At 37.1% G+C, this 13,945-nt stretch overlaps 2 protein-coding genes across 2 annotated transcripts in view; one reads left to right on the top strand and one right to left on the bottom strand.

The window, feature by feature from the left end:
* The window catches only part of slc2a3a (solute carrier family 2 member 3a), a 33,670-nt gene extending 32,194 nt beyond the window's left edge, over nt 1-1,476 (top strand). Inside the window, exon 11 of the mRNA XM_056235356.1 lies at nt 766-1,476. Coding sequence (XP_056091331.1) covers nt 766-1,113 — 348 coding nt within the window. The 3' untranslated portion in view covers nt 1,114-1,476. The remainder of the gene's footprint in view (nt 1-765) is intronic.
* A 2,225-nt stretch (nt 1,477-3,701) lies between these two features.
* On the bottom strand, nt 3,702-13,945 carry styk1a (serine/threonine/tyrosine kinase 1a). Its single transcript, XM_056235365.1, has 10 exons — nt 13,783-13,945; nt 12,711-12,763; nt 9,501-9,713; nt 8,972-9,202; nt 7,770-7,951; nt 6,707-6,787; nt 6,183-6,397; nt 6,054-6,094; nt 5,804-5,900; nt 3,702-4,075 (listed from the first exon to the last, which is right to left on the bottom strand). Exons 2-10 carry the CDS (start codon nt 12,760-12,762, stop codon nt 3,880-3,882), a joined length of 1,308 nt encoding a protein of 435 aa, XP_056091340.1. The 5' UTR covers nt 12,763; nt 13,783-13,945; the 3' UTR covers nt 3,702-3,879.

The raw sequence follows: 13,945 nt of genomic DNA, 5'->3' as shown, positions 1-13,945 counted from the left end.
AGCGCGACAGGGGGGAACGAATGACTCCTTCTCAAAAACCGTGAGTCTAGAGCGGAGGGTTTTGAGAAGGAGATTGTCACAAAATTTACATTTTGACAATCCTAATACAGCCTCACGCGCATGCGAAAAACCCATACATTTAACACACTTACTGTGAGGGTCGTTGTTCGAGATAAAACGAACGCATGGCGGAGAGCAGCGTCGATAATCCATGACACTTCACTGTAAGGAGAACAGAGTTCCACTTATACCAGTCGCTGAAGTGTCGAGATGAAAGCTGAAGTTGAATTTGAAGAATTCGGGCTCAGAAAAACCGAACGATGTGCAAGATGTGACCGCTTCGTGTAGGGCAGAGAAATCTGAGGAGAGGATGGCGCGCGCGCGTTCATCATGCTACGACGTAAGAGCGTCGGGGCGGAGCCAGCTTTGCGTGAGCGCCATCAGCCAATGAATTGGCGTGATTCTATAGGGCTTCAGGCAATCGGCACATCCAGAGGATATCCGACTGCGCTTTCCGCAGCGTTGAGTGAACCTATGAAAGAGAACCAACTTTCCAATTAAACATTCATAGATTTTTTTTAAATCCCTCATCTATGAACTTTATGAAATTTAAAATAACTTTAATCTAACCCATTATAATAAAGTTTTGAAATAATTTCCCTATTTTAATATATTTTTATCACATGACTAGGGTTATTGTAATCTTATTTTGTGTTAAAATGTGTGCACAATATCAGAATTAACTTTTTTCTTTGTGAATTACAGGAGCTGTGTGGGCCATATGTCTTCATTATATTCATGATCTTCCTCATCTTCTTCTTCATCTTTACGTACTTCAAAGTTCCAGAGACCAAAGGGCGAACTTTCGATGAGATCGCCTGTGGTTTTAGTGGGTCTCCGCCTCCGGCTGCCACCTCTGTGGAGGAGCCAGGCAGACTCGCACTTCCCGCCTCTCCGGTCAAAGAGAAAGTCCCGTTGGTGGCAGCTTCCAAATCTTCCACAGAACATGGGCCCAGCTCATCTGATGCCGCAAAGGTGGAAGGGAAACCTAGCTCAGTTACCCAGCCACTGGTAGATTCTAGTAAAGAGGAGAAAAATAATTCCACCATCTAAAAAATAGTGTAACTATATAGCTAAATATGATTAAAGCCATGACATGTATCACTGAAGATAGAAATATAATATTAGAGGTTATTTACTGAAAAGAGATTATTTAGGGTAAACAGATTAAGAACAGAACCACATTGGAATGTTACAGATCACCTCTATGAAAGGATACGAGAGCTCATAGCACATGAGCTTATATTATTGTGTAGTTTGACAATTGATGGTTTGGTGCAATATTGATTCGTTTTAATGGTTTTATCCTTTTATTGCTCATTTATTCCTGTTTGTGAGTTTTTTGTGCAGTTTTAATGTGAATTATCAAATAGGACAGTTTCCAATATCAAATCGAACTGAAAAAGGGAATTATTACATAATATTACATAATTAATACATAATTCACTCACCATTTTCAACTGTCAAACCTCAGTTTCTTGCTTTTAGAAAAACCAAAGTGTTTTTCCTTGGAATGATAGTTGGTGATCATTATAATCTAAAGGTTTTTGCACTGACGATGTTCATTTTGTATGATATATAATGTATATACAGATATATACGTTTTCATTACTTCAAATCACTACTACCATTTATCCAAAACACTTAAAACATCTATTTAATTAGAAGATTAATTAACAATATTTATATTTATAGGAAGTGCTTAGCTAATAAAGCTTATGCCAAGAATAAAATCGCTAGTTTACTGCCAAAAATAATACATTTAAAGAAAAAAACTTCAGATAAAAAAGTCACTCATTCATCTAAAATCACAGTAAAGGTTGCATTGTAGAGGACGCAAAAGGACTGACCGGTGTTCAATGAATTGTACTGTATACGCCATCAATAACCAGACATGTCCACATTTCAGATATCCGCGATAAAGATTTTTAGCAAATGATGTGATCAGGGAGGAAGTTTGCTAGATTATGACCATTAATAATGCTATTGAATTTCCTGTGTTTTAGTGTACCAGCGTTACATATGTGCTGCACTGACTCACTTTGAGGTTTGACAGAGTAGTGAGAGAAGTCTCACTTGATTTAAATAAACGTCTGACTGTAGTTATGCACTTTCCGACACTTTGTTTGAGTCCCTTTCCAAGAGAGCATATACTGTATTTATTTATATTTATTTTTTACTTTGTCAATAATTTCTATCATGTAAGTCGAATTGATAGATGCTTTATGCTGCCATCGCTTATGTGTTACTATTTTTGTCTAGATATTCAATGTGAAAGTATTTATTAATAAGCACCTTTATTGGCCAGGGGTAATATGAAGAACTGCTTTTCCCACTCCTGTGTTTTGTGATCACGTATGTGTTGCACAGAGAGAAACTAAAAAAAAAAAAAAAAGTGCAAGAAAGACAACATTCCTCTGGCAGTAGTGCACTGCGGTTGTATTCCAGCGCTCCAGAGCAGCTTTACATTGACCCAGCCCTCTTCTAACACTAACTAAGACAACCATCTTAATAACTGTTAATGCCTTTCACATACTGTACCTTTACTGTGCATAATGTACACAACACATAGTTGCTTACTGTACAGAGTAAGAAGAGCATCACCCTGTAAATACCTAGGTTAATGTTTCTGTGTTGAATGGTGTAATTGATGTAATTGCAAGTCAAAAAGAGTGTGCTAAACAGAAAGGTTGATGTTTTGACATTTGTATATTTTATGGTGGCTTTTCCTGAATGTGTATCAAAATCATGAGTGGTAGGCTACTGTGTACAGTTGTTGTATTATTTTGTGAATAAATAGTCTAAATTACTTTGTTCGCCTGTTTCCTAAATACAGTTAATAGTATAGGCCTACATCCGATTTACCAATGTGCATAAAACAGATGTCCATAATCATCAGTATATTTCTTTCGGACTGTGTATCTTCGGATAAATTGTCCGAAGGTTCACGGACCCCTTTCAAATCAGGTTAGCAAGGAAAAAAGTGGATATTCAAATTAGGCAGGGTCATTTGCATCCGTTTGCGTCAGTCCGACTAACCAATCATAATCAAAGATGACCTTTGAAGCCAATCAGATCACTCTAATAATGCGTCATTAATCCTGCTCCTGGTTAACGACAGGTAAGAGAAATTTTCATATTTAGACAAAATCCAAATTATTGAAGGGTAATTATATAGCCTCTGCAGTCTCCCGGGATTCAAGATGTTCAAGTAAGTGGAAAACCACATTTTTTACAGTTTTGTTTTAAGCCGGTGACCATTACGAATGTGCACTAATGATGACAAAAGTAAATAGTGAAAAAAAAAAAACATTAATAAATACAGTGTATTTTAATAAACAATAAACTCGAGTTACCAATAAATATAACAATAATATAACTTAAAGTCTTATTATTTGAATTAGAGGAATACCGATCATAATGGTACGATATATAATCCATTCCATCCCAAATAAATATAATGGTAAATTAAATCGTAATACCACCAGTAGGCTACTAGACACAATTTGTTTGTGGGTGCGTGTGTTTTTTTTTACACTCTGGACCAAGTGAATTTAATTTGATGCATTCATTATGCTGCTAACACACTTTACATTCGAGCTTTTGTCGCTGCATATTTATGTGTAGGCCTGCTATGACACAATCTTCCAACTTGTGAATATTCTACATTACATACTGTATCTTCTCATTTGCGTTACAATTAAGCTTTATCCAATGTAACGTCCTGAATAACACAGGCTTTATGAGGTGATAGTGTTCTTTAAATTTGACAGTGGTGTGTTACTATCTGTCACAGTTAAGTGACACATAAAAGGAACATTAGATGGCAGCAGAGTTGAAGGAGTCTCCATAGCCCGCTTCACGCATGTATTTCTCCATGTCCAGCGGCTCAGACACTCGCAGCACTGCCTGATCATTGGCGCTTCTCTCTCCTGATTGAAGCTTTCTGATCAGCTCAGCCAATAAGACTCGCTTCTTTGGTTTCCACCGACAGCAGGACTCGATAATAGAATATCTAGAGAACAAATGTCACTTTGTTAGTTCATATTATAGTGGCCATCAGAATAAAATAGATTAGTGTTGACTAATAAGTTTACAGTTTAGACAGTGTCTGATCACATAGTTGTCCTTTAATATAGAACTATTGCTCAGAAGTTGTTGTTTTTATAGCGAGTCCCTCTCAGGAGACTTAAAGGGATAGTTCACCCAAAAAGTACAATTCTGTCATCATTTACCCACCCCCAAGTTGTTCCAAACCTGTATGAATTTCTTTCTTCTGCTAAACTCAAAGTAAGATATTTTGAAGAAAGTCGGTAACCAACCAGTTGATTGGCCCCAATTCGCCTTTGGCTAAGCCACACCCTAGAATGTAGATTGACCAATCACAGCGCAGCCAAGAACGAGCTCCCACAGAGGTCCGACACTTTTTCACAGTGCTCCATTGACTTTAACACAGGCGTCTCATATTTTTGGTCTCGGCAGGCTATTACCGTCGTAGTTTTATCAAAAATATGGTTAAACGTTGTGCCTGGGCCATTTGTAACACAGATACGCGTTTCCCAGAGAGGTTGGAGGGGGGTGTCAGTTTTTTTCCCTTCCCAAACCGAAGTCAAATCCTGACAAGTGTCGTCTAGCACACGCTGCTAATAAATACAACGTTATACTCGCGTAGTCCGTTTGCTTTGTAATAACGATTATAGAAGTGAATAGACCTACCCAGCTTTGCATGAACAGTGTTGCTCCTTGATATTGTTAGTCCCAGCCTCCGTCTCGATTAGTAGGATATGCGGTGGTTAATTTTTTGACTGTGACCGGTATGCTTTTGCCTCTATTTGGATGCCTTGTTGTTCCTTGCGTTTCACCTGTATGTCGTGAATATAGCCTTCGAACGTATATTGCAGCCCCTTTTGCCTACTTCTATCGTACACTTTATTTGCCGCTTTATAAAAGTTTGATAAAATTTCAGCAGGAAGAGCTGTCACAGCATAAGCCATGTTGATACCAGAGCCCAGATGAAGTTTGTTTGTCAGACGTAGCAACAGTAACTAAGGGGGGCGGGGCTTAGCCAAAGGCGAATTGACTTCCACTGTCATTTTCCCCCCTCCATATGGAAGTCATTGGGCCCCATCAACTGTTTGGTTACCCGTATTCTTTCAAATAATTATCGTCTTTTGTGTTCAGCAGAAGAAACTTGGGGGTGAGTAAATGATGACAGAATTGTACTTTTTGGGTGAACTATCCCTTTAATAGAGATCTCAGTTATGTTTCATTTATTTGTTTGTTTTAGATGTTTTGTCCTGAAATGTCTTAGAAGAAATGTATCTGAAAATGACAAAATTGTTTACATATGTAGTATATTTGTATGGAGCAACAAAATCGACGTGGACCATTAATTTGGGAATTTGATGAGAAATGTTTGAGTTCATAATGAGGTTTTTGACTTTTAATATCAGTCTTTGGGAGGCATTGTGGAGATTTCTTCAAGAGAAAAAGGTCTAGAGTTTTCCTCTAGAGTTAAAGGTATCTGTATGTGCGTGGAGAGGTATACTATAGTATAAAATATCCTAGAATATAATAATAATATTAATGAAAAATATTAATTTTCTTTTAGGGGTAGTGTTTGCATGGTTAGGGTGAGTCTATCATATTTATAATTAGCTTTATCTAAAAACAGTAGAAGTCTATGGTAGAACCATACGCTTTTTACATAAAATTGTTTATGTGTGAGGATAAAGTGACGTACAGTGTATTGGAGCAGTTGGGGGGTTTGGTTATTGTGTTCTCTCTCTGGAAATGCTGCAGAAGTTCCCTGGCCATGATGTTGGGGAAGGGGGGATCTCCTGAGTTTAGAAACAAAGAGGTAAAAAAAAGCTTTAGACAACTTAACCAATTTGTTTGGGGTTTTTTTTTTTCATAGAAGTGGAACCATGAAACTGTAGCTTTCTCTATTAATAAGAGTGATTATTGTCTTATTTAATGACAGGCACACTCACCTAAAGTCACCATCTCATAGAGCAAAATGCCAAAGGACCATCTATGGAGGATTAAATAGAAATGAATACAATGTAAAGAGATCATTGACAGAGAAACATTGAGAAAACTTTGACTGAAAGTAAACTCACATGTCACTGCTTTGTTGGAGAGGTTGCTGTCCCAACACCTCTGGTGCTTGCCACTTTCTCATTTCCATATCTTCCACATCTTTTATAGAGCCTGCACTCAATTGCCTGCGATATGCCGGACCCAAACCCCACAGCTTGACCGACAGGTCTTGACCAACCAGGACACTTCGAGCCCTCACATTGCCATGGATGTGATTCTTACTATGCAGATACTCCTGGAATATCAAGACCGGTTGTGTCAAAACAAGAACATTTGATCTTGGGTGTGACAATATATTTATTTTACATTGTAAAATCATAAATGCTCCAGTGCTCATGACTGTCCATGATTAATGCATGCCAGAGTCAAACAAAGTAAAGGGCTCGTTTTGATTTATGAAGTTGACAGTATGAGCTGCATGCATTGAGTGGCTCATAAAAACTCTCCATTCATTTATATGCTTTTATACATTGGCAGGCTTTCATGATTTAACTGAATTGTCAATATGATTGTATATATCTTGCAAGCTGATTTGTTATCTAACCAGAGCAGATCCAATCTGAGCGCCCATGGTAAAGATTCGTTTTTCAGTCATGTCACACGGTGCTGCCTGACCTGTGTGGTCCTGTGAAAGAGAGTTACAGTCTGTCAAAACAAAGGTGAGGTTTAAACTTACAGTTTGACTTTTAATCAATCCATTACAAATGAGATCATCGGTAATAATGACACAACCTCTACATCATTCATTCGCAGGTCACCTCTAGTTCAATAACTGATCAATGCATTCAGAGAGTTTAATGTCAATATTTTACAGTAATTGCAAGACATGTCATGTTTATATCAAACGTTTGTGGCTTTTAAATCAGGTCTGTTAGATTTGAGGTTATTTATAGTTTGGGGTCGGTATAATTTTTTAAAAGAAGTCTCTTATGCTCACTAAGGCATTTATTTGATTAAAAATACAGTAAAAACAGTAATATTGTGAAATATTATTATATTTTAAAAACTTTTGTGTCTATTTTAATATATTTTAAAATGTAATTTATTCCTGTGATGGAAAACATCATTACTCCAATCTTCAGTGTCACATGTTAAACTGTGATAAAAAAAAAAATTGTACAATTTTAAATGACTGTCACTTTTGATAAATTTAATGCATCCTTGCTGAGTAAAATTATTGATCTTGCTGACCCCAAATTTTTGTACAGTAGTGTAAATGTTATATATTTATTTCTATAAAATGTGTCTATAAAGATTCTGCATACACGCTAACAGACATGTGAATTAAAAGCCGCAACACAATTAAATAATTTAAAATATTATAAATATACAAGCATTTAAAAAAACATTATTTACTTATTTTATAATTATCAAATGAAATCAAAACGTTGTTCTTTCTTTTCTTGGAAAACAGATCTCATCTAGCATTTTTGTCCAATAAAATTAACTCTAGGATAAGAATAATCCTTCCGCAATACCATTTGGGTCCACACCCAAGTTCCTATTTCAAAAGGAAATATGTCAAACAGGAAAGAAACCTAAACTTGTTAAGCCAGTTTATGACATATTTAGCAATCTGAAATCTAGTTTTTTCTCTGAGTCTGTACCTGTCTGCACCTCCACAGGAAGCTCAGCAGGTCTCCGTGTTCCAGCTGTTCTACCACTATTGTCAAGGGTGTGCGCACAGTCTCCACCCCCAGTACTTTAGGCAGCGATGGATGCGATCCCAACTCTGAAAGGAAGTGGGAAAACCCCAGAAAGGACTGGAGCTCTCTGGCATTCGCTGATTCTGTTTGGGGAAAAATTGGAGTAGAAAGTAAGATTGTTCACTTTATGAAGTGCAATACATAAACTATCTATCTATCTATCTATCTATCTATCTATCTATCTATCTATCTATCTATCTATCTATCTATCTATCTATCTATCTGTATGTCTGTCTATCTGTCCATCGATCTCTCTGTCCATCGATCTCTCTGTCAATCTTTCTATCTATCTGTCCATCAATCCATCCATCTCTCTATCTATCTATCTCTCTGTCCATCTATCCATATATCTCTGTCCATCTATCTATCTATTTACATATCTGTCACTATGTCCATTTATCTATCCATCCATCCATCTATATACAGTATCTCTCTGTCCATCTATATATCTATCTGTCTATCTCTCTGTCCATCTCTCTGTCCATCTATCTCTCTGTTCATCCATCTATCCATCTATCTCTCTGTCCATCTATCCATCTATCTCTCTGTCCATCTATCTCTCTGCATCTATCCACCTATCTATGTCCACCTATCTACCTATCTACCTATCTATCTATCTATCTATCTATCTATCTATCTATCTATCTATCTATCTATCTATCGTCTTGTCTGTCTATCCCTCCATTCTGCATCCATTTAGAGAATCAAACCAGCAACATTCTAAACATAGTGAGCATCGATGCTCTCTGGTTTTCATGGTGCATTGTGGGACTTTTTTCAAGGAGTGAATGTTTCAGTGCACTGGAAGGATTTTGCAATTTAGACAGCCCTTAAAATGACCGACCCCATGATCAGTGGCCTGACTACTCTACAAGGTGATTTGATTTGATTTGATTTCACTAGATGATTGAGACTTAGTTAAAAAAAAAATATTAAAGGTCAGATCAGACAGACATACCTGGACAACTAATAAAAACGAATAAAAATGATATCAAATATAAAATGACTAAAACCTAAACTAAAATTGAAATGAAAACTAAAAATATGAATCCAGACTATAATAGTTTATAAATGATACTAGAATAACACTGATCCAACCTTACCTTTAAGCATTCGTAAAATGACTGGCTGGCTGTCCATGACAGCTCTGTGCAAAGTGAAGTTGTCCTGTTTCACTGAGAAGGTGGGGGCGAGTGGAGAGACCATCTGGAAGGTGCCCGGATGCCTCACAGTGGTGTCCTGAGGTACTGCAGGCTGGGGATTCTGCATATCATGGTGAGGTTGGGCTGTCATGGGAATAATCTCATGTTCCATTGGGTTCAGCTCAGCCGGAGCTGTTGTTGCAAAGTAAATCAAAAGTTTAAGAGATGAAAAAATTGTTAAAAGAATTTGGTGTATATTGAGACTTGTGTATATAAACAGTTTGATAATTAATGAACTAGATAATCTATTAATAAACATTGCGATCACTCATAAAGGGAAAGCCCTTTAAATAAAAATAGGGTTCATGCATGGTCAGGAAGGCTTATAAATAAACATTGCAATCATGCATGAAACGGAAGACCTTTAAATAAACAGAATACAACGACTTGAGTATATGGTGTATATAACAAAGTCAGATGCCGTAGCTACCATCAATGCCTTGCAGGTGCCGTCTGTTGCTGTTACGGTGGCTGTATGTGTTATAATGGTGTTGTGTGTCATCTTTTTCATTTCTGTGGTGTCCATAAAGTTGTGATGGCTTATGGGAGCATTTGACCACAAATAAAATGATCAGCGTGGCAAGAAAGGCCACGAGAAATAGCACTGGAATGACGATCAGTTCCACTTCATAAAAAAGTACCTCTGCAAGGAAAATAGAAACACAATGGGATTAGAAAGCTGGATTTTTTGTGTGTTGTGTGCTGGCATGTTTTGGTCACAGATAGAGTTGAGGGTGTGTTATGTAATTGGACACCTGATCACCCTCTCAAACTTGATTGCTCTAGTCTCCTCCCACTTGCTCTCTACACCAATGACATCACAGTGCTCTTTTTATGCATTTGGTGTAAATGATGAGTTTTTAAATCTCTAGTTTAAGGGTGTTTACACCACATTGATGTACTACAATGATGTACTACAAACAGAAAAGTTTTTCCTTTGCTTTTTTCACGTACGGATGACAAAACGATCCCCGTCAACACAAATCCACGAAAAGAAATAAAAACGCTGTATTATGCTGCCAGGCCAGTAATCGGCAAGGTCACTTTGTAAAGAAACACTACGCGCCGATTGACTGAACACAACTGTTTTCACAAATTCATTTACACAGAGACAATAACGGTATCATTTTCAAAAACTTGAACTTTGAAACCCGTTTTCAACAGTTTGCAATTTTCAGCCCCCCAAAAAACTGTTGTTGTGTAAATGAATGGGCAAAATGCATAAAAAGCTTCCTGCTTTTAGTTGAAAATGGCATGGAAACGGACCCTTAGATTAGTCAGGTCCCTTTCTGAAAGATGGCTGTGACACATAGGGTACATTTACATGACAACAATGTACTCAATACAGAGAAGTTTTTCCTTTGCGTTTTTCACGTACAGACAACAACATTGTCAAAACAATCCCCGTTCACATGAGTTTGCGAAAACGATGTCACTATGCGGCTATAGACTGAACACGTAATACCAGAGGTGTAAAGTCCAGGTTCAGAAAGTAAAAGTCCAATCACTTGGACTTTACACCTCTGCGTAATACGCATGCAAGAACTTCACCTGCTGTTAGCATTCCATTGACTCCCATTCATTTTGGCGTCACTTTGACAGCGAATAACTTTACATCTGAGGCGTCCAAAGACTCCATTTGTCCAATATTTATTTCTAAAGAAACACGACAATGTATAAAAGGCTCCATTACCTTCACTGTAAAAAAAAAACGTTAAATTTACAGGAAAACCCTGGCAGCTGTGGTTACCAGAGTTTTCCTGTTAAAAATACGGTAGCAACGTTTTAGGTTTTACAACTTTTAACCGTATATAATTTTACAGCGATAATCCGTATTTCATTATCTTATATAATGTTAATATACTGACCTTTTGAAGTATTAATATCTGTTTTTTTCCATTGTAATACACTGACAGCCAACAATCACAGCAGTGATGAGAGTCAAATGGTCAACCAAAGCTCAACATAAGCAGCTCATCCACAAGAGAGTTAATACTAATATACAGAAGCTGCACAGTGTCATTCACACAAACATTAAACACCATCATGGTAACATGTTGAAATTTAAAAAATGCAATAAGCATTAATTTAACAACATTAAATGTAACATAAAACCCTAATGTACATAACTGATTAGAAAAAAACTAAGAAAATTATGAAGAAACAGTGATTTAAAAACAAAATACATCAAATGTGAAGTGTCACGCAGGGAATTGTGGGAATGTCAATTTACATTTTTTCACTGTAAATTATACAATGACTTGTTCTTTTTCACTTCCAAAAACTGTAAATTTAACGGTATTTTACAGTAAAATTAAATTAAATGTACCGTTATCACAGTTATTTACCGTATATAATAAGGAAACTTTCTGTTAACCAATTAACAGTTTTTCACTGTAGCATTTTTACAGTGTTTTACCGTTAAAATCACGATCATTTTTTACAGTGTTGTATCTTACGCTATGGCCCCGTAGAAGCAGTTTTTGTAAAAAATAGGCTAACGATTGCGTCATAACGAATCAACTCTCCGTCGCACAGTAGAGAAATTACAGTATAGACAGGAGGAGAAGCTCGCAGGCAATCGGGGGGACGTGGAGGCATAAAGTCCGATAAAGTCGAGGGAGAAGCCAATAGAGAGTCATAAAGTTGATCCTGCTGCTAGCTCATGGACAGCTAATACCAACGCTATCTCACGACCAATTTGTACGAATTCGTACGAGTGATTAAAAGGTGGCTAATTCGTACTAATTCATACGACCTCACTCGTACGAATTTGTACGATTTGTCCAAACCCACGTGATGGGTAGATTTAGGGGTGGGGTCAGGAGTTGGTCATTCGTACGAATTCATACGAATTTGGTAACTCGTAAAATATGTACGAATTAGCTAAAATCGTACGAATTTGTACGAGTGAGGTCGTATGAATTAGTACCAATTAGCCACCTCGTAAAATTCGTACGAATTGCCGTGAGAACGGGCTGCTAATACTCAGTCTCTCCGTCTCTGTGAGATTCGGAAGGGAATTATTCAGATTTTACTCGGCACAGCTACTAGAAGACATACAGGTTGCTCACGTGACAGGCTCAGTTTGAGCCTGTGCAGTACGCCTGGCTATCAGCTTTTAACGGGCTTCAATTTTCTCCGTTGAAATCAATGGGGTCGCTGTGTCCGTAACCAAGACGTCTGTTGTAATGTCTGTCTTTGTTCCCCCTGTCTATGTGCTTTTGGTTCAGTCCTGTTCACAGTGTTCCCGCTTCTCGTTTGTGTTCATGTATACCACGCCCCCTTGTTATCTTGTTTAGCTTGTTTGGCCTTGTATTTAAGCCCTGTGTTTTAGTCCAGTCCTTGTGAGTTCTTGTGTTGTTCCTGTTGATGTTGGATGCCCTGTTCCTGTTCCTAGTCTGAGTCTTTGTGAAGTTTTCAGTTTATTGAATAAAGTGTGCTGCATGTGGATCCTGCTTCCTCCTATAGCTTCAACCACACCGTGACAACGTCACTGTTACTTGTGATCAATTTAATGCACCCTCGCTAAATAAACATTATTTTCTTTAAAAAATAAATCTTACTGACACTAAACTTTTGAATGGTAGTGTACAGAGAGAGACTAAAACTAATCAATTGCACCTAGCACATCACTTACCACAGAGAGAGCCTGGTATGCATGGATATGTTGTGTTGGTTGAAATAGACATTCTGTAAAAAGGAAACAAAAAAAAAATTACCACCATTAATGAGATATGGCAAAGCACCTACTTCAAAACACTATATGTAAACTGATATCCAGCAATTCAAGTGCAACACTATTCATATGCATCAGCTTATGGGTTTTATGAGTGTAAGGATAACATTTGGCATAATCATGCAGTACATGTCTTCAGTTTGGCAGCTCTCTTTGAAAGACATAAAACCAGACTGTAAATGTTCGACATTGATTAACCATGTGGTTTGATGCATGTTTCGCAGAAAATGTTATGCATTGCTAGTGTGTATATATTGTGAGCAAGTCATTTGTATGTTTTCACAATGCTTTTTAATTTCAGTCTTAAAGCTAAATTTGGTTAATTTGTGCATATCTGACATTTATTCAGCAATTAAATATACAGTATAAGCAGTTATGGAGTTCCATCCTATTTGAGCAGCTACATATTTGTTACAATTAAATCATGACAGCTTTTGCCTCTATAAATAACACTGGCATGAAAAAATGAAGAAAAAAACTGGTCGTCACAACAATGAAATGTGTGATCAATGAAAGCTTAAAAGATAAAACTGCCAGACACATGCAGAACATCAATGTACCTCTACAGTTTTTTTTTTAATAAAAAACATTGTGACAAGGTCATGCCTTGCACTCTTACTATTTATCATACTTTGTCAGAACATACTTTCTGTGGCATTTCAGCTTGTGTATGAGACTACCAGACTGTCACTCAACCTGTTCCTCTGCATTGCTGTCTTTACATCATAGACGCACCACAAAGTCTATCACGTACAAAGGTGAATGTGAGCTCAGGATAAAGTGGATTTCAATTCTTGGTTTAATTGCACTAGAATTAAACCAGTGAAAATGTAGATAAGCTTAATTTACTGACCAGTCAATCCTCTAACTCTTTTGAGTGTTATACGTTTTCACACATATATAATGCAGTATATTGTTAAATAATTTATGCATATTACTGTAATATATATTATAAACACAACAATGAACTTACATGTCATCTCTGTGTGTGAAGAATAATGGAACTATTTCTCATTTTCCAAACTTGGTCATTTTTCTTCTTGTCATAGGCTGTTTTTGCCGTGTTTTATTCCCAAAGTATCATTTTCTCTGTCCTACTGTATGTCTTCATGTTCTGCAAGTGCTGTTCATCTTGC

Source organism: Rhinichthys klamathensis, unplaced genomic scaffold (genome assembly GCF_029890125.1).
Source record: "Rhinichthys klamathensis goyatoka isolate OS25496 unplaced genomic scaffold, OSU_Roscu_1.1 h1tg000420l_1, whole genome shotgun sequence".
NCBI classification, from domain to species: domain Eukaryota; kingdom Metazoa; phylum Chordata; class Actinopteri; order Cypriniformes; family Leuciscidae; genus Rhinichthys; species Rhinichthys klamathensis.
This window is presented reverse-complemented; position numbering and strand designations above follow the sequence as displayed.

What these genes read in the sequence shown, in the direction of transcription:
- styk1a (XM_056235365.1), bottom strand. Translation starts at nt 12,762, where the DNA reads ATGTCTATTTCAACCAACACAACATATCCATGCATACCAGGCTCTCTC. An exon ending in GCACCTGCAAGGCATTGATG is followed by an intron (nt 9,203 to 9,500) that starts GTAGCTACGGCA and finishes TTGCAACAACAG; the next exon opens with CTCCGGCTGAGCTGAACCCA. An exon ending in CTCCAACAAAGCAGTGACAT is followed by an intron (nt 6,095 to 6,182) that starts GTGAGTTTACTT and finishes AATCCTCCATAG; the next exon opens with ATGGTCCTTTGGCATTTTGC.